At 43.2% G+C, this 22294-nt stretch overlaps 1 protein-coding gene across 1 annotated transcript in view; it reads right to left on the bottom strand.

Moving 5' to 3' along the window:
* The window catches only part of fig4a (FIG4 phosphoinositide 5-phosphatase a), a 106878-nt gene that overhangs the window by 56151 nt on the left and 28433 nt on the right, over positions 1-22294 (bottom strand). Inside the window, exons 11-15 of the mRNA XM_033649039.2 lie at positions 14908-15005; positions 8830-8963; positions 6879-6995; positions 3541-3586; positions 777-925 (exon numbers count right to left, since the gene is read on the bottom strand). Of these exons, the coding sequence (XP_033504930.1) occupies positions 777-925; positions 3541-3586; positions 6879-6995; positions 8830-8963; positions 14908-15005 (544 nt within the window). The remainder of the gene's footprint in view (positions 1-776; positions 926-3540; positions 3587-6878; positions 6996-8829; positions 8964-14907; positions 15006-22294) is intronic.

Below are 22294 nucleotides of genomic sequence, written 5' to 3'. Positions count from 1 at the left end.
ATGATCACAAAAAATGAAAAACCATCTCTGTTTAAACTTCCAGTAAGGTGTGAGGTCTCCTGTAGGTTTAATCTTGGGGTTAACTTTAAGGTTACGGTTTTGCTAACTTACCCAAAAAGTGACGATATGACCCAGTGGAAGCTGACAAGAACGTGCTATCAGTCACAAAACACGCTTTTACCCCTTTTCCACCAACATTAAACCAGTTCTGTTCTGGTTCCTGCATCTAATTTTGAACCGGTTAGAGCCTTTGAACCAAAAATAAATTGGTTTAGAAGCTGCAAAGTTGGTTCTCAGCTGGAACCAAACAAAAGTAGGTTCTCCTAGACCTGAAGTGCGAACCATGACAACATCAGTGGGTGTGTCATATTATACAGGTTGGAAAAGAGAATGGAGAAGACAAGCGAGAAATTGTCAGACACAATTGAACAAAAGTTTTTGCTATTTATTTGCTAGTGTTTACTTGTGTTGTCCATTGTGCAACTCACTCACACATTCTTGAGTACGAAGGTTCAACGTAAAAGTGGTGGAAACGCGGGCTGGTTAGCTAGATAGCGCCAAGGTTCCAAGAATCCTAAACAGTTCAAGAACCAAAGCTAATTTGGTGGAAAAGGGGTATTTGTGAACCAGGACATAATGCACTGCCTTGAGGTGAAGTTTTTTAGGGCCTCCCCATTAAATTTACTGTTCTAGTGAGCACCATATTGTTTAAATCAAGTATACAAAATTTGTTTTACAAAAATATGTAAAATATATGTTTAAGTAAGGAGCTTTACCTCACACAGTCGGTATCAAACTGGAGTTTGGGTTTGTCGATCATTCCCAGTGCATAAAGCTGATAGGCCAGCGCACACTTCCCCACCATGAACTGGGCGGTGTTGGTCCGGTCCAGACAGTCCACACAGTTGGTCCGCAGCACACCAGTCTACAACAAAGACTTGTGAAGTTTAATGACACCTCTTCATTTATGGACAGCATAAGTGTGACCCACGGGCCAAAGGCAGCCCAGTGCAGACATTTTGCACAGCTCCTGAATGTGACACGAAATGCACTGATTATATTTTAATTAGCTGCTGTTCATCTCAATACTGTAACTTCCAACAGCTTACATTAGACACACAACTCGGCTGCTATGACGCCCGAGCAAGTGTTTGTACTACTACTGGCTGCATGGCAACTGGTGGCACCTCAAGAGTGTTATCAGTGGTGTTCACGTTCTGTGATCAATGCTAATGCTGTTAGCTAAGGTCGGCAATTGTAGTGGACAGCTCTGCAGTTTATTGTGGAGGTGAGATGGAAAAGACATGTGCACTTTTCCTGTGTGGCCCTGAGTCATATGCAGGCTCCCTAAATTGGCCCAAAGTCATCAAAACTTTGAGAACCCCTGAACAGACCACGGACTGTAAATTGAAGATGGTGATATCGCACTATATGTTCAAGAGTTCATTTTTCTATAACTAGCTGTTCAATGCAATTTAAAGGGGGTTTGACATCATGATTGACAGCTGTGTGTGCTTATCAGTGTGCTCACGATCGATGGCGCTGCCCAGGATTGGTCGGAGGTGGGAACTTGATACCCCAGCGTTTGGCTTCAAACAAATACCGTCAAGAGCGCAAGATGGCAGCAGCCATATTTGGGATACATTGGCTTTATTTTTGTACACTGGGAGGAAGAGGAGACGTGTTTGTATACAGTCATTGAGTCTGACACAAACTTAATGAAAAGATCATTTGTGGAAATAACAGTATCAGCAGATAAAGTGTCTCCATGTTTGTCCCTTTTGTCTGCAGTGACCTTTAAACTGCAGTAAACACCTTGGATGATTCAGAGATCACTGTATACGTGATCAAGGTTTTCTGTGAAAACGCTCATTATGCAACTAAATGCATTGGCCTCGTTTTGCAGCTATAGCAATGAATGCTGAGCCTCTTTTAAATAAACATAATGATATAAGCTGTTTCCTTGGCCTACAAATCACACTGCCCTAAATCCATGATGTGGGTTTATTAACTTATGTAACTCAACTTATAAAAAGTCTCCATTACTTTACACTTATGTGTTTCTGTAGAAGAGCCAGAGATTTACTAATTTGTCGAGAACATGCAGTGCCTTAAAAAACAAAAGAACGTAATTGACCCTTTGCTAAGTCCTGTCTGCTTTGTTGTTGGCTGCTGAGAGTCCGTCAGGCTGTCAGAGCTAACGTGTTCTGACCTGGATCTGAACCAACTGCAGTCACATGACACATTGTTTGGGTTAAACATGAGCATGTTAGAGTCCTGGAGGATTATTAATGTGAACAAAAACATTGTTTTCTAGTTGAAGCCACGCCTCATTTTCAAACTGTATGGTTTGACTAAAATGAACAACAGCAATATAGTCCACGATGAGCAGCGCTAAAATCAACCTGCGTAGTTGTCCCTCCATTGTGACATTAGAAAGTGTCACATTTATCTTGCAAGTGTACTCTTCTTCAACAAGGTCCTTTCTCGCTGGTCCGCTTGTAAATGCTACTGTGAGAACATAAACCACCGAGGCAATTATGCAACTTTGCAACAAAATTAGTCCCTCGCCCCTCGCCCCTCGCCCAGATTTTCCACGAATGTTGGGCCGTTTTGCCAGCAAGCTGCAAGCGTTTAGACACAGAGTTGATCCGAGGTGCCCAATTTTCCACCTCGTGGGGTAGTCATATTGGCGGAACCCTTTAAGTTTAAAAAGACCGAGGCGGCTTTCCGCAACGGGAAGGGCTGTTGAAGACTTGTGGGAGGAGCTGTTGATGACATCACACGTGCGACCCACTGACGGCGGATAAACATGAAACAGCTGATAGCAGGAATTAGCAAGCAGCTACTAGCAAGAGGGAAACACAAACCTGACAGACACTGTAAAGATGAGCAACTGGGGAGACAAGGAATTGCACGCCCTCCTTGCCCTCGCAAACAAAGAGGCCATTAACCGTCAGATGACGAGGACGGTGAAGAACGGGCCGACTTACGAGAGAATTGTCGTAGGACTGACGAGCCGCAGCTTCCCACGTCACTGTTTACGTCACACGCTGAGCTACACGTTTTGTTACCTGTCTAAAAAGGGTTCTGATTCAGACCAAAGCGAACCCTAGGTCTGCAAGTATCCTAAGAGAAAAAAAAATGTTCTGGGTTGTTTGAATCCCTTGAAACCAATCACAGTTGTCTTGGGTGGCGCTGAGCCCAGGATGCAGCAACATTGTTTGCAAAATGGTGTCGGGGGGAACTTGTTTTGGTGAAAAGGCGAGTGCTGGCAATAAAATGGCTAAATCCCCACAAAAGAAAACACCCCATAAAACACTGAAATTTTAGCATGTAGGTTGCAAGCTAGTGTACAGCGCTAAAACAAAGTGTGGAAATAGGTCTGGCTATGCATGACTACTGTAGTTTCATGTAGCAGCGGGGGATTCTGAAAATGGCAACATGCAGGAAGTGAGTTATCTGTGTTCAGGGTGGGGCTTATCAAAGGGTCAGCTGTGACACAAAAGTTACAGCAAACCTGTTCGTCATGTCACATACCTGCACCCGTCCGCTGGCTGTGATGTGTCCACCTAAATCTCCCCACCTGAAAAAAAAAAAAAAAAAAAAATTCAAATTAACTTCAAACAGACAAAATCATCAAAGTGCCCATGTCAGCTCTTCTGCTGGAACATGTACTCATCTCTTCCCTCTACCAGAGGTGTTATCACTGTTATGATCACCATTTCAAGGCTGAACATACTGAACTAGATAGAAACATACAATGCAGACATCTGAACACACTGAGCCTCATTAGGACTACGAGTACAGAGAGAAATATTCAGGAAACATTTTGTAATACACCAAAGAAAAGCAGGATGTTCTCATTTACAATACTGCACTGACTTTGGTGCTTACATGCAAACCCAATGCGAGGATGTCAAAATTACAATTGCTCGCATTCACCAACATGATCTAAGGTATAAATGATATAATAACTACACAGCTTTAATTGTTTTAAGGAATATTATTATATTCACTTTCTTGCTGAGAGTTAGAAGAGAAGCCTGATGCCGCTCTCATGTCTGTATAGTGAACACAAAGCTACAGCTGGCAGGAGGTGGTTTGGCCGATCAGATCACAATCTGTCCTCCATCAATTAGGGTGCATTGCCACATGTACCTCCATGTGTTCACGCACTTTCTGATTTTAATTTGATCACCCAAAAAGCACTTTAATGCATAAAGACAGAAGATGGGTATAAATCTTTTCATCTAACTCTTCTACAAATTTCCCCAAATGTTTAACTAATCCTTTAATCACATTCTTTAAAATAAAGCAGGAGGAAATTTAGATGTCAAAGTCCAAGAACGTGGTACACTTCTGGCTCTGGGTATTGCCTTTATTAGTTTTTTTTCCTCCTAGTTAAACACACTCTCATTAATCACGTTCTTTATAAAGTGCTCTGGAAAAAAACAGCCAGTGGGAAAATCAGTGAGGAAAAACTGCCTCTAAATTGTGTAGAGGGAGCTCTGAAGACAAATACAATAGCTGCTGAAGGGTAGGTTTTAAAGCTAAGTGCATCTCATTGTGGCATGAACTGTATGACCTCATTGAGACCAATGAGCGACTATAAAAAAGTTAAAAAAAAATTATCAAGTGTGCAAGTGTCAGTCAAAGTGTGTGCCTAAAAATACAGATGGAGAGGATGGACAAGAATAATATAATAACAAAGTTAACAATATCTCTAATTAGCTTGTGCATTATGCATGTGATGAAGGCTACAGGTGCCATCATTATTAAAGTCCATCTACATAAAAGCTTATGAGGGTTTTGCTGTGCGTGTGTGTATCTGAGAGCACATGTGCCTGAGTGTGTGTAAAAAAGAATGTGAGATAGCATTGGGTAATGCAAAAGAAAGGGTAATAAATACCGGCCATGGCGTGGTCGTTGGGTTATGTAACATAATGGTAATGTTGGGTGAAAGTGATTAAGACATGCAGGCAAAGGGAGAGCCATGCATTAAGAACATGGACGGCATTCTACTCAGCTCGTTAGCAGAAAACTCTCTGCGACGCAACTGTCATCAGGCATAATTTCCATTAAGAATTCATATCTGGAGAGTTTCGAGATCAAGCAGTGTCGATAAATGTATGATTCTGAATATGTATGAATAGAAAAATGGATAATACATCTATCCCTTGGAAACGTCTGGTATGCAAATGTGGGAAAGATGGTGGTGTGGTCGGGCACATGGTTTCTTTTTCTTACACTTTGTCTCCTATCACTGGTGCATAATCTGCTGCCTTCTCTCACTGTGACCCTGTGTGACCTAGCCTGGAAATCCAGACCCAAATCTAGAAAGATTTAGGGTCTGGCTATGAGTAATGAAAATGGCCCAATTCGAGGGGCGGCACCTAGCATGCATTTGAAAATATCACTGCACGCAATTGGATAACAGTACGGCCAATCAGAACAATACCCGGGGTGACGTATCCAGAGCTTAGCTACCAGCGGAGCTAACTGGTAGATTAGACTCTTGCCGTATCCGGTCGGCAAAACAGCAAAAACGTCCTTCTTGCAAAGGAAAGATTCGAGCGCTGTCTTCTGTTCCTCTTTTAGAGAAAAAGCCAAGTCTAACTCGTTCATTGTAGCGGCCAAAGCTGTTTCAAACAACTGGTGTTCATCCGTAGCGATCTTGCAATGTTTACTGACTGATTCCGGACTTCGTCGTCGCAGCGCTGTCGTCATCTGTTTAGCTTGCCTCTGGCCCGCCTATATCAGATACACCGATGTGATTGGTGCAGCTCGGCTCCAACGGCATGGGTAATGAGCATCATTAGTGATTGCCAGAGTGACTCGCTGAGCAAATTCAAATTGTGCTCTTGCGAGAACTCTGGATTTCCAGGGTATGTGTAACTTCTAATTATTAAAACAGTTTTCTTGCTTGAAAAACGAACCAAAGATGTTCGTCATGAGCAGTTTCTGAAGGAGTTTTATTTTAGTTAAAGGTACACTGCAAGAATTGTTGGGTACCGTTTGTGGTATCACCAGTGGACGTGAAGGTAAAAGCCAACCCCAGACTGACTCTACTTGGCGTTTTGCTTCGCTATATTTTTGTAGCTTCCTCTTGGATGCGTGCTGCTTAAGGTCTGGCACCTTGTCGCTACCTTTTTAGGGGCTGTACACAAGCTGCGTTTTTTGCGCCCTCAAATTCATTGTTTTCAATGTAGATGGTGGCAGACGTGTTCAAATGCCTGAGCAATGCTATCGCCACGCTCACGCGTTCCAGAGTGTCTATTTTTCAGGGCTCCGAAATAGACAAGTTCATCATCTACATCTGCCCCACAGACGATATGCTCACACACTTACAAACTGCACCTGGAGTAAGATCAGCTCTGCTCGCTTGTTTTCAGGTAAATAGGCCATGATATGCTTCTTGTTAAGGTTACTTCGCAACCTCAGACACAACCTGCCGCCGCGCTCTTGAAAGCTGGCACAAAAAAGGCACAAAAGTAGTGCCCAGCGCCGGACCTCATGTTTTCCAGGCAATTAAAGACGCAGCATGTGTATGGCCCCATATAAAGTCCCAACCTCACCTGCATCCTGTGCCCTGGAACATCTTGACCACGGCAAAATAAGAAAATACATGCAGAGAGCAGGGTCTCTGCAGATAAATACACCACCACACACTTCTTGTAGGTCATAAGTAATGACTGAGGAGGGTTAATTTTTATAGAACTCCGCTAAGTTTGTTTTGACATATCCTGCATAGAATACCTTTAAGGTTGGCTTCATTGTTAACACAACAACAAATTGAACAATGCTTGAAATCAGGTCTAAGAGTGTGAGTGTCAGCAACAAACAACAGGCACAGTGTAGAACAAGAAGAGGCTCACCTGTCATCTGGTCTGATGGTGTGACAGTAGAAGTCGGAGCGGTTAATGAAGAATCCTGTTCGCTTAACCACGTTCTCTGCGATCATACTCAGACGGTCCAGAACGTTGCACAACTTACTAAGAGAAAGAGAAATGGAAAGATTATATCAATATTTTATGTTTGGCTAAATTACAGTGATCATTTACAAATCCTTTGGCTTCGGTAATACATGAAATTATTGTACGTTTTTCAGGGTATTAACACAAGCCCAGCAAGGCCAAACTCTAAACACGGCTTTCACAGAAAAAGAACAGGTGCGACATTTCTTCCAATGCAGAGAGCAGATGCGCTCGTCTGGGTGGCTGCCCAGAAGTGTTGTGGCAACAACAATTTTGCTGTTAAGAAAAATGGTGAAAAAGTACATTTTGTGTGTACTGGATTCCCTTAATAACATAACTCTGCTCTTTGATCTTAATGGCACATGGCAGAAAATATCAGACAGGATGAGGACACCAAATTGGAAAATTTAAGTGGTTATTATTTACATTCAGAAGTAGTGCATAGCATGCGAGTTGGCCACTTTGTGCAGCCCTTCATTTTCCACACCAGAGGCTTTTACTCACCCAGGGCATAACAACAAACAACACAAAAATGAGAAATACTCATCTGAGAATATTTGGCATCAAAACTTTTCATATCAGGAGCAGTGTCAATTTGCAATATTTGCAACACTGTGGGGATATGGGGTACCAGGGTCACTGCTACGAGCCATCCAGTCCTTGTAAAACCAAAGTGAGAACCGTGTCCGCATACTTGACACAAAGTCAAACAAGTTCTCAGACAGTGTTGGCCTCCGCCAAGGTTGTCCCTTGTCTCCGGTTCTATTGGTCCAAGTCTGAGGCCATGGTTCTCTGCTGGAAAACAGTGGATTGCCCACTCCGGGTTGGGAGTGAGTTACTGCCCCAAGCGAGGGAATTCAAGTATCTGCTGGTCTTGTTCACGAGTGAGAGTAGACTGGAGCTTGAGATGGATCGGCAGTTTGGCAGCAGTGATGCGGGCGCTGTGCTGGACTGTCATGGTGAAGAGGGAGCTGAGCTGAACGGCAAAGCTTTCGATTTACTGGTCCATCTACGTCCCAACCCTCACCTGTGATCATGAGCTCTGGGTAGTGACTGAAAGAACGAGATCACGGATACAAGAGGCCGAAACAAGTGTCCTCCGTGGGGTGGTTGGGCTCAGCCTTAGATATAGGGTAAGGAGCTCGGACATCCGGAGGGAGCTTGGAGTAGAGCTGCTGCTCCTTCACATCCTTCTTATCAGGATGCATCCTGGGTGCCTCCCACTGGAGGTGTTCCAGTCACGTCCCACTGGTAGGAGACCCCGGGGCAGACCCAGAACACGCTGGAGGGATTACATATCTCATCTGGCCTGAGAACACCCTGGGATCCCTCAGGAGGAGCTGGAAAGCATTGCTGGGGAGAGGGACGTCTGGAATACTTTGCCCAGCTTCTTGAAAAAAACAAAATTCAAGGCAACTCTTCTCTGGTGCAAAAGTTAAAAGGCCTTTATTAAATGGCTAGTTCATGATGAACATTAAAATCACCAACATGTTTCAGCCATGCTCACTGGCCTTCATCAGACTTTGCCCAGCCTGTTGCCCCCATGACCCAGCCCCGGATAAGCGGATGAAAGTGGGTGGAATGGATACCTCTAAACATATATCTAAGAAAACTAAAATACCTTTTCAGCTGTTGTACTTTAAAGGTTACTTCATGCCTAATTCATACAAAAAAAGTCTAATTTCCTCTACATATCAGTCCTGCTGGTAAAGTGTTATCGACTAATGGCAGAGCGTGTGATTTTTCTTCTTTCCAAGCTAGCTTGATAATTGGATGGAAAAAGTACAACACTGACAAAGCTTGAGTTTCAGCAAATGAAAGCTCAAAATATTGTCTCATTCATTGCAACAACCTCTTGGTGTAGCGGGCCATGTCCCAGGCAATGTAGTCGATCCAGTTTTCTGGAGGCAGGAACTGATTGAGGTTGATCACAGCTGGGTAGAGCTCCTCACTCAGGATCTTCTCGTGTTTCCTCTTTTCTCGTTTCTGTAGCACAATGGAGAGAAATACGTGTATTACATGAATGGCTGGTTCTATCACCAAAGGGCTAAGCAAGTCTACTGTACAGTGATAATAGAATAACAGCAGACACAGTCAGACATGTGACACGTGTTTACTCTCTTTGATGCACTGACAAAGATCCATTCAGGTTTTCTCCCCAGAGACCTTGGAGGAAGATAGATCTGTGAGAAACAATTTACAGGACCCCTGCAGAGATGGACATATGGAGTGAAAAGCACAGAGCTGAGGGCAGATACTGTGGGTAGATGGGGAATATATAAGAAGTGCAGCTGTGTGGGTTACTCATGCAAGTCAAATCTAATGCTGCAAAGAGAGGGATTTAAATTGTACTTTGCAGATTTTTAACCAGCTTTGTATCATAACAGTGTGGGCAGTATGCGTTAATGGACTGTGGTAAACTCCCTCCATCTTACCAGCACCCAAATCTTCCTGTACTTAAGTATCAAATGCAATTTTATTATATTAAACGCAATTAAGTACTGACAGTGGTGCTCACCACCTTAAAAAATTGAGGTCTTCCTTCTAAGAAAACCTCCGACACACTGCAGTGGAGCACTCACCGTGCAGTTACCTGTCACAAATCATTATCTCCTTGAAGCATTACTCGCCCTCTCTGCTGTGGGACACCATTTTCTGCTTATATCATGAAGTCAGTCTCATTGTTGGGTTGAAAGTAGTTGCTGGCATCATGTAACATCTAATGTGACAACTGTGGCTTTGAGAACACCTGTTTGCACTTGCACTTATGTGATTAAACTATGACCTAACTTGGAAGCTAGGACCACTAATTTGCCAAATCGTCTGATTTTATTGCGTAGGAAAAATACTCAAGACATAAAAATACATAGATACTGTAGAGAAACTGGAGTAAAATACTTGAAGCCCAAAACAGAGAAATGTATTATATTTTATATTATATTTATATATATTTATTGTAGAAGTATACATTTTATGTAGGAAATGTAGTGGAGTAAGTATTGGTCCGGTACAGCGCAGCGCATTTTGGTAGTTGTAGGTTTTCTACCTCTTGAGCAAAAGCAAATGCCAAAGCCCTTTCCCTCTTTTTTCTGGTCAGGTAGCACCAATTTCAAAAGTATTTGTGGCCTTCTTCTGCATAGACAGCCCAGTTTTATGAAAAGACCATCTCTCAAGCAGTGGAATACTTCTATAAGGGGTAAAATAGCAGTTGCATCTGAAATCCTAGGACAGTAAAAGAGCAAATTAGTGCAATTTTGAGGACACATGGATGTATAGCGAAGGTGGCCATCATTCTGTGTGGTTCACATCAGGACATCAATGAAGAAAGACAACACGCACTCTCAAAAAAGAAGAAGAAAAAAGTCTGGAGGTGCTCGGCCACAGAACAACAGTATAAACAAGAAAAAGCCAGCAACACTCGGTGTCCTTCGTTATAAACTTTTACTACCTCACTGATACAGGCGATCAAACACACAGACCGGTTTCGACAAGTGTCTTCCTCAGTGTGTGAAATCATCAGGACATCCACTGTCCAAGATGATGGAAAGACAGTTCTGAAAAGCGTGACTGCTGTTGGTTTTGTGTTCTCTGAGGTCCAGATTTAGTTAATTGATGAAGAGAGGAAAAAATAAACAAATAATTTATTTTGTAAATAAAATTGCATGCACACACTCCCGGTCTGCCTCTATGAACTGTAATCAAATGGTTCATTAAATTATTATTCCTCAATGAAGTTATTCCTCGGCGCATTGTGCCTTTCTGACCGATCGCTCCGGGTGATAATGGGCTTGGAAGCTCACATCTCCATCCACACATTCAGCCGTGGCAAAGCAACACAGCAACCAGTCAAATTACCCATGCATTTCCTCGCCCATTCAGCAGAGCGTGTCATACAATCTGACACACACACACACACACACACACACACACACACACACACACCACACACACTCTCGCACTTTCCAGACACAGATGAGAGGCTAGAAATATACCACACGTGCACATATACCTTCAAAAGCCCCCATGTCCTGTTCACAGTGATAATCATGGTTCTAGGTGTGCGAAGGTGCAGTCATAGATCATGAATGACAGTCACACACGCACATGTGTGTACTGGAGGAGGCTGGTGGTAGACATGGTCATGGACAGAAATGTGCACTGTAATTATCCTAATGTTTAGCTTTGCACCATAAAAAGATTTGTTTAATTGCTTGCTTTTATCTTGTCTAATCTTTATCCCTCTTTCTTTTGTGTATGCTGCTTTTATGTTGGGTGGCTGCTGCCATTTTTTTTTGGACAAGATTCTCTACAAAAAAAAAAAAAAAAAAAGACTGATTAGGCTTGATTAAATTAATATGAATAAATTAAATATTTCTAAAACCTCCGTGGGGAGAGTAAAAGCTATCTCCGCAGCCAAAACAAATGGACTCTAATTAAGTTGGCTGGTCAGAAAAGTGCTTCACATGCTGGGCCATGTGCTTTCTTCCTGTCTTTACACACACGCTCAGAAACAATCATCCACCCATGACAAAACCACGCACCAATCCTGGAGTTGACACCGCCACACCGACCCCAGCCACCACCATGGAGAGATGGACTGTCATGATTTCATGGTTAATTGCCAATTCCTTCCTCAGTCTGTCTCTCTGGGATAAGGGAGAGGGCGTGGTGTAGGAGCAGGGTGTCCCCTCCCTTGCTCCCCACCGTCGGCACATATCACATGGCCGCGGCTTGTGCGGACCTCCGAGGCCTGCAATTGGTCCCTCGTCTCCCGGCTCCCCTTGTGAGCTACAACGTGAGCTTGAAACCCAAGAGTGTAGTGTACGGCTGTGTGCCCGAGTGTGGCCATGTGCGTGTATGCGAAAAAGGCAATGCACGAATTACTACCAGACTGGCACTGGCTCAAATGAGAAAATGTCTAACAGTGTTGCACACCAGGATTAAATAAATAATAATAATAGGCTTACAGAAAGTCATGCAGCCTTTAGTTTATTTTAGTGTTTGTTTGTTTTTTTAAATGGCTTGAAGCATTTTATTAACGTCACACTTTTCAAAGCCTCATTATGTCTCATTGTGTCGTAGTTGTTCATAAATCAAGAGCAGCCGGATGATTAATGTCGATTTAACATAATGTGCAGGGGCCAGGTGCAGGAGGTCACGTGTGCCTGTGCAGGTGTGTGCAGCCTTGTCTTCCCCCGTCTATCAGTGCTCTTTGTGTGTTTTCAGAGTAACGCACAGAGGGGGATCAATATTTAGGGTGCCATTTCAGCTGCTGGTAATAATTAAAGTCTCTACAGCAACAACTAACCCCCGATAACAATCCGCTGCTAAGCCAATTCCAAAATCATGGCCCCCTAAATAACTACCTGTGGAGTGATTCCACAGACAGGGCATATTTCATCGCGAGACACAATCCACAGACATGTCTTACATAATCCTCTCACTAACAAGCTGCAACTAAAGAACATTCAAGTCTTTTACAACCTGGATCTTATTAAGGTTCTTTAGGCTGATATAACTTTAGATTTATTTGTCATTTCTTCAATGAAGATTGTGATAACAAAGTTCATGTTTTAATATTTTAAAAAGATTCTTCTCATGTTGTCATTACTTCTTTTGGTTATATATTATTATTGACATTAAAAATACAGAATACAGATGGGCTCACTAATTCAGTGAGGCAAGGAATAGGGGAAAAAAATTAGATGTGAGACCTTATATGATATTACATCAGAACTAAGGCCCTGTCAATATGTATACAGATATTTTTAAAACAGATATTTCCCTCCATGTTTTGGCCTCTTGTCTACATTCAAACTGAGTCACATAAACTATGTTTCCACCAAACACTTTTGGCATAGTACTTCTAGAACTACTAGTTACCCTTCAGACATGGTACCTAGACCCTAGCATTTCCACCGCAAACAGTACCCTTAAATGTGGGCAGGGTTGTTGTCCACAGGACGAGGCTGCATGATGAACTTTTCAGAACAAAATAGAACAAGAGGCAACAAAACATCCTTTCATTTTATAGTTACGGTTTACTTCTATATATAAAACTCTCCACAGTATGAACAGTGGTTACATGAGCCTCAAAACCAGCCACAACCCAGCCCTGAGCAGAGTGACTGTCCTCTACTGACCAATCAATGGACTGCAGTGTTCACAGCTCCTACCCTGGAAATCCAGAGTTCTCGCGAGAGCACAATTTGAATTTGCGAGTCACTCTGGCAATCACTAATGATGCTCATTACCCATGCCGTTGGAGCCGAGCTGCACCAATCACATCGGTGTATCTTATATAGGCGGGCCAGAGGCAAGCTAAACAGATGATGACAGCTCTGCGACGACAAAGCCTGGAATCAGTAAACATTGCAAGATGGCTACGGATGAACACCAGTTGTTTGAAATGGCTTTGGCCGCTACAATGAACGAGTTAGACTTGGCTTTTTCTCTAAAAGAGGAACAGAAGACGGCGCTTGAATCTTTCCTTTGCAAGAAGGACGTTTTTGCTGTTTTGCCGACCGGATACGGCAAGAGTCTAATCTACCAGTTAGCTCCGCTGGTAGCTAAGCTCTGGATACGTCACCCCATGTATTGTTCTGATTGGTCGTAGTGTTATCCAATTGCGTGCAGTGATATTTTCAAATGCATGCTTGGTGCCGCCCCTCGAGCTGGGCCATTTGCATTACTCATAGCCAGACCCTAAATCTTTCTAGATTTGGGTCTGGATTTCCAGGCTACTCAGCTCCACCTTTTAGTACCAGATCTGTGTGCTAGGTACCCCAACAGAGGGGGGACCAAAAATGGAGACGGTACGGAACGGCTCCATTGGTACCATCCACAACTTTTCACAATGGAAATGGTAAAAAATAGAACTGAACTAAACTGTACTGCTCTGTGGAAACGGGGCTTGAAACAGATTTTTCTAAAAAGGCTATAAAGGTACAGATTTTTCAAAACTCTGGTTACTTTGTATCGTGTTAAACATCTAAAACAAAACATTTGGGAAATGATGATGTAGACCCCTCAATCCACAAAGGCCCAAATCGTTGACAACGGTGGACTATCGGTTTGCTAACATTATGTTTGCACAGCTTGGTCTAAGGACTACGTTACACTTGAATTAGCATTGCTGCACCACTTTACGTAAAAATGGAGTCGTTTGCTGCACCCAATGACGAAACATCAGTTTTGGATCAGGGCTGGTTGAACCAGCAGAGGGTGGGACACTTTCCAGAATGGGATTGTTGTTGACTGGGGGGGGGGGGGGGGATCTCCAGTAGGTGTTTTGAAAAGGGTAATGTTAGTCTCTACACTTTGCAATAAGGGAAGACTGCTGAGAAAGTTAACGCTGAGCAGTCGGGATTGTTTTTGAGGTCTAGTGTGGACAGAGATATTTTGTAAAACGAATGTCCTGTGGACAGAATTATTCATATGTAGATTTTTCTGTAGGGTCTAAGTAAACAAAACACAGCTTTTATTTCTCCTGAGGCATATGATCCTTAAAAAATGTAGATATTAGTGACCTGTTGCGTAGAAAAGCATCTCTGATTGCACCAGTATAGCTCCAGGCATAAGGCTTCACATTTTTACCGCAGTAACTGTATTCTTTAGTAGAGTCCTTGAGCGAGGTGTTGCATGACCCCTGCTGAATCACTGCAATTCACTCTGGCGGGAAAGGTTTTACACATGCAGCCTCAAAGCATCACAATTGTTTCGCAGCCACAGTCAAATAATTCAACAATTTCAATGCAATCATCTGCAAATCCTCTTTTAATAGGATTTCTGTTATTCACTTTGTACTTTATAAGACTGAATCAATGTGTTTTGTTATGTGTGTTCAGTTACACTGCACATATCATTTATCACAGTTAAAATGAGGACCTGTGTGTGTGTGTGTGTGTGTGTGTGTGTGTGTGTGTTTTACCTTGACCAGGTTAAGGATGATGATGGGAGAGCCAAACCGCTGCAGCATCTGGTCAAAATGGAGGGCTGCTACATGGGCGTATGGGTCAGCCTGGTCCACTGAAAGGGAAGTCCAACTGTTTGTTTAATATTGAGGGCATTCAGGATATCAAATGTCTAAATTTAAAAAACACAAAGCAATATCTGGAACACTGGGAGTCAGGTTTTCAAAACTCAAGCATCCTCACCAAAATAAGAAAGTGTAAAAGTAGGTGGATGACATGACTTGTTTTAATAGGGTCAGTCTGTTTAAGAGAGCCAATAAACAATAACATGTTTTTTTTCCACGTTTCCTTGTATTTCCTGTTAGAATGTTTTGCAGTGTATGGGAATGATATCAGCTGATGACGAAACTATAAAACTATAAAAATAAAGTCTAACAGCACACTACATTGAACAAACAAATACTTCTGATGCCCACTTCTGATCCTGCACTTTGAGCGCGTTTACATGGCAGGGTTGCCAACTCTCACGCATCTGGCATGACTGTCACTCTTTCACCATCAGTGTCACGCTTGCACACCCATTTAAGAAATCTCACTCAACCGTTGCTGAGTCCTTTTTTTATTTTTTATTTTTTTCTGTCCAGCTCATTGTGTGGCTTGACAAGACCGCATAATATTCTCAGAAAGCAAGTTTAGGTCTCGTGGGGCTACCCTGAACTACCCAGAACTTCGTCCTTCCCCTAGTCTCCTACACTGGTTGCCTACTGGCTTACAAAGTACACAGCGTGGAAGTCGCCTGTCGTCGATACATTTCTGGTCAGAACTGTACCAAGGTAAGCAAATTGCAGACAAATTTACATTTAACTGTGTTATGAAACCATGTGCCCTGCCCGAATAACTAAAACACACTTGTGATGAAAAAAACTTTTTGTTAGATGAGTCTGCTGAATTTCTTTAGGAAAAAAACGAGGCAAGAAGAAGAGAGTAGTTCTAATAGGCGTCCTAATACACAAGAAAAAATATATATAAATATGCATAAATGTGCGCAGGTCATTGAAAGTCCATGAATTTACCTATTTCTGCATGGAATTGAATGAAAATAGGATTTCGCTGCGTGAATTTTCAAAATTTTCGCAGGGGAGAACCCCCCAAACCCACCCTGAAATCTTTCTTTTTGTCACAACAGGACATATTACTGAATTTTTTTAAGCAGATGATCAATACTACCAATTAGATTGATGAAACTGACCTTGATCTGCGCCCTAAAACAATGGACGTATGTGGGGCTTAGGCCTATAGACGTGAACATGTAAACATACACTCATTTCTTCTGTTTGCCACATGTGCATATTAACTCTTTTAAGGTAAAAAAACAAACATGCTGCAGTGTCCACGTATGTTCATGACCACACACGCACAAACAGATATTACATCACAAGATAAAATCTCACTCCAGCCCTCTGACCAAAGTTGGCAACCCTGTCATGGACATGAATAACCCGTTTAGGATTGGGTGTTGGAGTATCCCATTGCTGTAAACACCATAGCCCATTTTTAGACCTTGATAAGACTTTATTCGTTTTACGAGAAACCTGAATGTGCTCCCGGGAGTTCTCCGAAAGAAACCAGGATACTATTACATGCATACATGTTATTCTGGTTATTTAATGATGCCAACTAGCTTCACAGGTGTGGCCAAGTGACAATACAAAAATGGTGGCCGTGGCAACGACAGTGTCACGCATCTAGAGCGATGAAGAAACAGAGTTCCGGTAATTAAAGAGGCTGCGGTACTTCATCCACTGCTCCCCTGTCTTACATGTGATGACAGTGACAGGCTGGCACCAGTATGGAGGACAGTGGTACAAGAGTAGCTTAGCTACTTTCAGGAATAACGTTAGGTCAGTAACTATGTAGTGTGTGTGTGTGTGTGTGTGTGTGTGTGAGGTCGAGAGAGAGACAGCTGTTGGCGATCGGAGCAGAGAGGAAATGACCAGTTAAGCTGTGAAGTGGAGGTAAATGTATAATGTAGTGTTTCATACTTCCTGTTGCTCTCATCTCTGGGTAACTGGGTTACTTGTAGGTGTCCTGTACATAGCGAATATGAATAACCCAAATCTCTGTGCTTGTGTAAACATCATAACCTGAATACAATCCTAACCAGGTTAAGCCTCATAAGTGGGTTATTCATGTTCACGTAAATGCACTCATCAATTTGGGTTTTATTAGTCTGAGTGGGCGGAAGTTCGCTGCATAGATCAGCCTCTCATTGGGCGGAACTAGCCACCCGCTGAAGTCCCGCCCTACCACCTCCGGTTGCAGTTATCAACACATCCTTTACTAACTTTTGCTGTGTTTGATCTTGCGGGGATGTAGCCATTTTTCTGCCATGGTTCGCGTCCTGTAGGCGATATTTTTGTGGGCGTGTTACACCAAAACCTGTTTCCCCCCCGGCAATATTTTTGCAAGCGCACCGGTCTGGTGAGCGAGACTAGGGTTTTTAAGATAAGATAAGATAAGATAAGATACACCTTTATTGATCCCATAATTGAGAAATTCCACTGTTACAGCAGTCAAGGAGAAAGAGTCAGATTAAAGATTTCAAAATTAAACTTAAAAAACTTAAATAACTAGGCATGCAAATAAGTACAAAAATACAAGAGACGGCGATAAATAACAATAACAATAATAATAATAATAATGAAAATAATAGGAAGTGGATAATAATGAGCAGCAGTGAATGAAAATGAGCAGTGGATAAAGGGAGCACATCTAGTTCAAGTGATTATATGTGCAAAACAGCAGACAGCTGTGGTGTCCATAAAGTGCCCATAGTGTCAATAAAGTGTCAATAAAGTGTCCATGGTGCAGTCTACTGTGAGCAGTGCTGGTTATGTAGCCTGACAGCAGCAGGCAGGAAGGACCTGCGATAGCGTTCCTTCACACACTTTGGGTGAATCAGTCTATCGCTGAAGGAGCTCTCCAGAGCTTTTATCTCCTCCTGCTGAGGATGGAAGTCATTAGTCCTCAGAGATGACAGCTTGGCTATCATCCTTCTTTCTCCCACCACCTGCACAGAGTCCAGAGAGCATCCCAGGACAGAGCTGGCCTTCTTGATCAGCTTGTCCAGTTTCTTCCCATCTGCAGCCGAGACGCTGCTGCCCCAGCAGACCACTCCGTAAAAGATGGCTGACGCAACCACAGCGTCAAAGAAGGTCTTCAGGAGTGCCCCCTGCACTCCAAAAGACCTGAGCCGCCTCGGCAGGTAGAGTCTGCTTTGGCCTTTCCTGTACAGTGCTGTTATGTGATTAGTCCAGTCCAGTTTATTGTTAAGATGAACACCCAGGTACTTATAAGATGTCACCATCTCAATGTCCTTTCCCTGGATGTTCACCGGTGTTGGGGGGAGGAGTCTGCGCCTGCGGAGATTCACCATCAGCTCTTTGGTTTTCCCCGCGTTGATCTAAAGGTGGTTCCTCAGGCACCAGTCCACAAAGTCCTGGTTCAGTTCTCTGTACCCCCTGTCGTCCCCATCTGTGATGAGGCTGACAATGGCAGAGTCGTCAGAGAACTTCTACAGTTGACAGGTGGGGGTGTGGTATGAAAAGTCTGCAGTGTAGAGGGTGAAGAGGAACGGTGCCAGCACCGTCCCCTGCGGGGCCCCCGTACTGCAGACAACCAAGTCTGATACACAATCCTGGGTCCTGACATACTGCGGCCGGTCCGTGAGGTAGTCCAGGATCCAGGATGTGAGGTGATTAGCCACCCCTATGTGCTCCAGTTTGTCCCTCAGAAGTGCAGGCTGTATGGTGTTGAAAGAGCTGGAGAAATCAAAGAACATGATTCTCACAGAGCTTCCAGGCTTCTCCAGGTGGAAAAGAGCTCTATGTAGGAGGAAGATGATGGCATCGTCCACCCCAATGCCAGGCTGGTAGGCAAACTGCAGCGGGTCCATTGAAGGGCCTACTGCGGGGCGGAGGCGAGACAGGACCAGGCGCTCCAGAGTCTTCATGCACTTAGTTCCATTTATATTCTTCTATTCATATTTTATTCTAAAGCCATGTTTACTGCCTCAATTTGACCCTCCTGTGGAGCCCTCGCCTGGGTTCAGAGCTTTGAATCCACCCACTTTACCAAGTTGAGTGATTCTTCTGGCATTATGACATGACACAGCTGTTTCTTGGTTTTGAAACAATAAATCCAATTAGTGCTGTGGGAGGATTAGCACTAAGCCAACAGTGCCACGGGAGGGACTGATGCCATTGTCGAGCTGGCTTTTAAGCCCAGACACTCCACTGAGTCTACTGATTACATACACTATATATATCTCAATATCACCCAACATCTTAGTTTGTTTGACTTCGCTCCACTCCACTCTTTAAACCCCAGCACAACCAGTATGTTGGCATGGCAACGCATCAGTGTAGACTTAGAATGATGTCACATTCAGGCAGATACGTCTGTCTCCAGTAATTGGTTAGGGGAAAACAAATCCCCCTCCTCCACGGAAATTGGTTAGAGAGGAGGCAATGTCAGACTGGAGATGAAAACGGAGTGTAACGAGTTCACAACTCTTTCTGATATCAGGCAAGCGACGCGCCACACCTGCAGCCAGCCATCAAATTGGACCAGTGAAGCAACCAGAAGAAAGATTATGGGAAATAAGTCAGATCGTATGACTGGCAACTAAAAAACTGACAATACAAACAGGAGCTCCAGAACATAGTTTTCAAGTTCACTCCACTATGTCATCATCATTGTGTCTAATGCACATGTCCTCAGAGCCTCCAGGTAGATCAGAGCTTACATCACTATAAACACTATAACATTCCTAATGTATCTCAGGAAGGAAATGTTGATAATGATGATGAGGATGAAGGAGAGACATCCAATTAAGGTCATCTTCATCACAACCAAGACATTTGCCCACTCCAAAGCAGTCGTAAAGACATTATATATACGCACTTATGTAACAGTGAGTCTTGACAGTTATGGAGGGAGCGGGTGATACATGATGTGATAAGGACTCTGAAAGCACAGACACGTCGCACACTGACCTAGATTTGTCTAACAGGTGTCAGTCTATGCAGCCAGCATCCCAATCACCTGGCTGCACCTGGTTTTGAAAAGCTGTGGCTTTATGGCAGCTTCATGACACTTAAGGTGACGGATTGTGTATAACAGAATTTCATTATGTTGGTTATTCTGCACACACATCTAGGGCATGTCTGTCCATCCAGGGAAAGGGATCCCTCCTCAGTTGCTCTATCCTGAGGTTTCTTCCACAGAAGTTTTTCCGCATCTGAAGTGGCAATCTAAGGCCCCAGTCGAATAAAAAGAAAAGCGGGGATGATGTCGGGCACTTTCGCTCTGAGATAAAGTTTTTTCAACTTGAGAAGTTCAGAGCGCTTCGGCCAAAACACCAGGCACCTGGAGTGCAGGAACACATGGTGCGGTGCACACAAAAACAGTGGGCAAAAAGTTTGATAACCATTAGGGATGCACCGAAATGAAAATTTGTGGCCGAAGCTGAAGCCGAATAATATTAAACGCTTGGCCGAATACCGAGTACCAAATACCGAATATCATTGTTTAGTTTTTCATTAGTTTTTGCAGATGAACCCCCTCCAGATTAGTGTTGTCACGGTACCAAAATTGGATCCCACTGTACGATACCAATGAAAATATCATGGTTCTGAGTAGTATCATGATATCACAGTGAAAATGAGGCAGATGTGCCTTTTGTCATTTATAAAAAGATAAATCACTTTTCTATAATACATCAATGATATTTCAATGGAATAAATTACTTATTAACTTATTCATACTTCAAAAACAGCATCAATCAGTGATGAACATAGGGGGGATCAAAATAAAATAAATAAATAAAATAACAATCAACCAGCCACCCTCCTCCCCTGACAAGTCCCTTCATAAGTAACGAACAGTCCCTAAAGTGTGGTGAGGTTTGTGGGCCGTGAACAGCTCGTTTCTCCTCTGACACGTCACATACCTGTGTTCGGCTGGCTCGGCTGTTCAGGTACTTTTGGGCAGTCATGACGCCAAGAAGAGGATATTATTGGAACCGACTTCTCCGTCGCCGGTAAGCCGATGGCTGCCGTATTTGACAGGAATACATTACTGTCTGTGTCTGTGACCCCCGTTCAACCCACAATCGGTGGGATTCGCCTTTTGTTTCTGCTGCTGGTTGAAATCTGTAGGCTGCTTGCACAGCGTGCTGAATGATTTAAGCCTATTTTGCTCGCTCAAAACTATTTTTAGTCGCAAATGCGAGTGCGGTGACAGATGGATCGCCACACTGCCAACATTTTAATCCGCCCGTCACGGCACGCTGTTTGATTGGGTTATCAAAACTGTGCTGCTATTATTCGGCCTTGCTTTTAACTTATTCCACCGAATACCGAATGTGTGTTTTTTTGCAATATTCGGCCGAATATATTCGGTTACCGAATATTCGGTGCATCCCTAATAACCATTAAAAACAATTACAAAAAGCCGCCTCTAACTGCTAAAATCCTTTTACTGTGATCAAGGCCTAAGGCTCTCATATGCTGTCCACCTTGTAAAGCCCCTCGGGCCAAATTTGTGATATTGGGCTCCATACGTAAATGAAATGGACATGATTTGACGTGATACTCCAAGGACAAATCTCATTTCATGTGCCATTTTGCCCCTCAGAACAGCGTAACATGGGGTAGCGGTTGACTTTTCCCCCGCTTATACGTCATCAGCATCGTCATCAATGGAGTTCACGTAAACAGAGACGACCTTGGCAATAATGGTATTATCACAATGACATTTGGCATTTATCTGAGATATACAAGTATTCCTTCACAACTCAGGTGTCATCAGTTGATCAAACAACTCATCAGATGAACAAGAAAACCGCATAATTTCCAGGCCACTAGCGGTACTCTGTCGGCTAACCATAGCAACTTGTGCTCCTTCCCTTGTTCCCCCTACCCAAGTTTGCTGCTAAACATTAGTTAATTTTCAGAGTCATATGCCATCAAAGGAGGGGAATGAAACATGCAAATATGTCAAACTGCAAAACTGTCATGCACAAATCAGCAACAACAATGTACTGGTTAGTTAGCTACTAAGATATCAGTGTTAACTCTTGAGTCTCCCACCTGCATCAGACTGTCACTCCTGACTAGACCACTCCCCCCAAGATTATAAAACTCCACCCATCAGACCTGTGACTCTCTTTTTCCCCTCCAAACATGCCAGGCAGGACAAAGAGAGGACTCATGTGAGTGGTATAGGACTTTCCACCTTTATAATGTTCTACTTTGTTGATCATGTATAAATCATTTAAAAGTTACAGACTGATTTGAGTTTATTCTTCCAAGATTCCTGAGTTTAAACAGTTGTTAAGAG

This window comes from Epinephelus lanceolatus, chromosome 13 (assembly GCF_041903045.1).
Source record: "Epinephelus lanceolatus isolate andai-2023 chromosome 13, ASM4190304v1, whole genome shotgun sequence".
NCBI lineage: Eukaryota > Metazoa > Chordata > Actinopteri > Perciformes > Serranidae > Epinephelus > Epinephelus lanceolatus.
The sequence above is the reverse complement of the archived record's forward strand: the minus strand, read 5'-3'. Positions and strand labels throughout refer to the sequence as shown.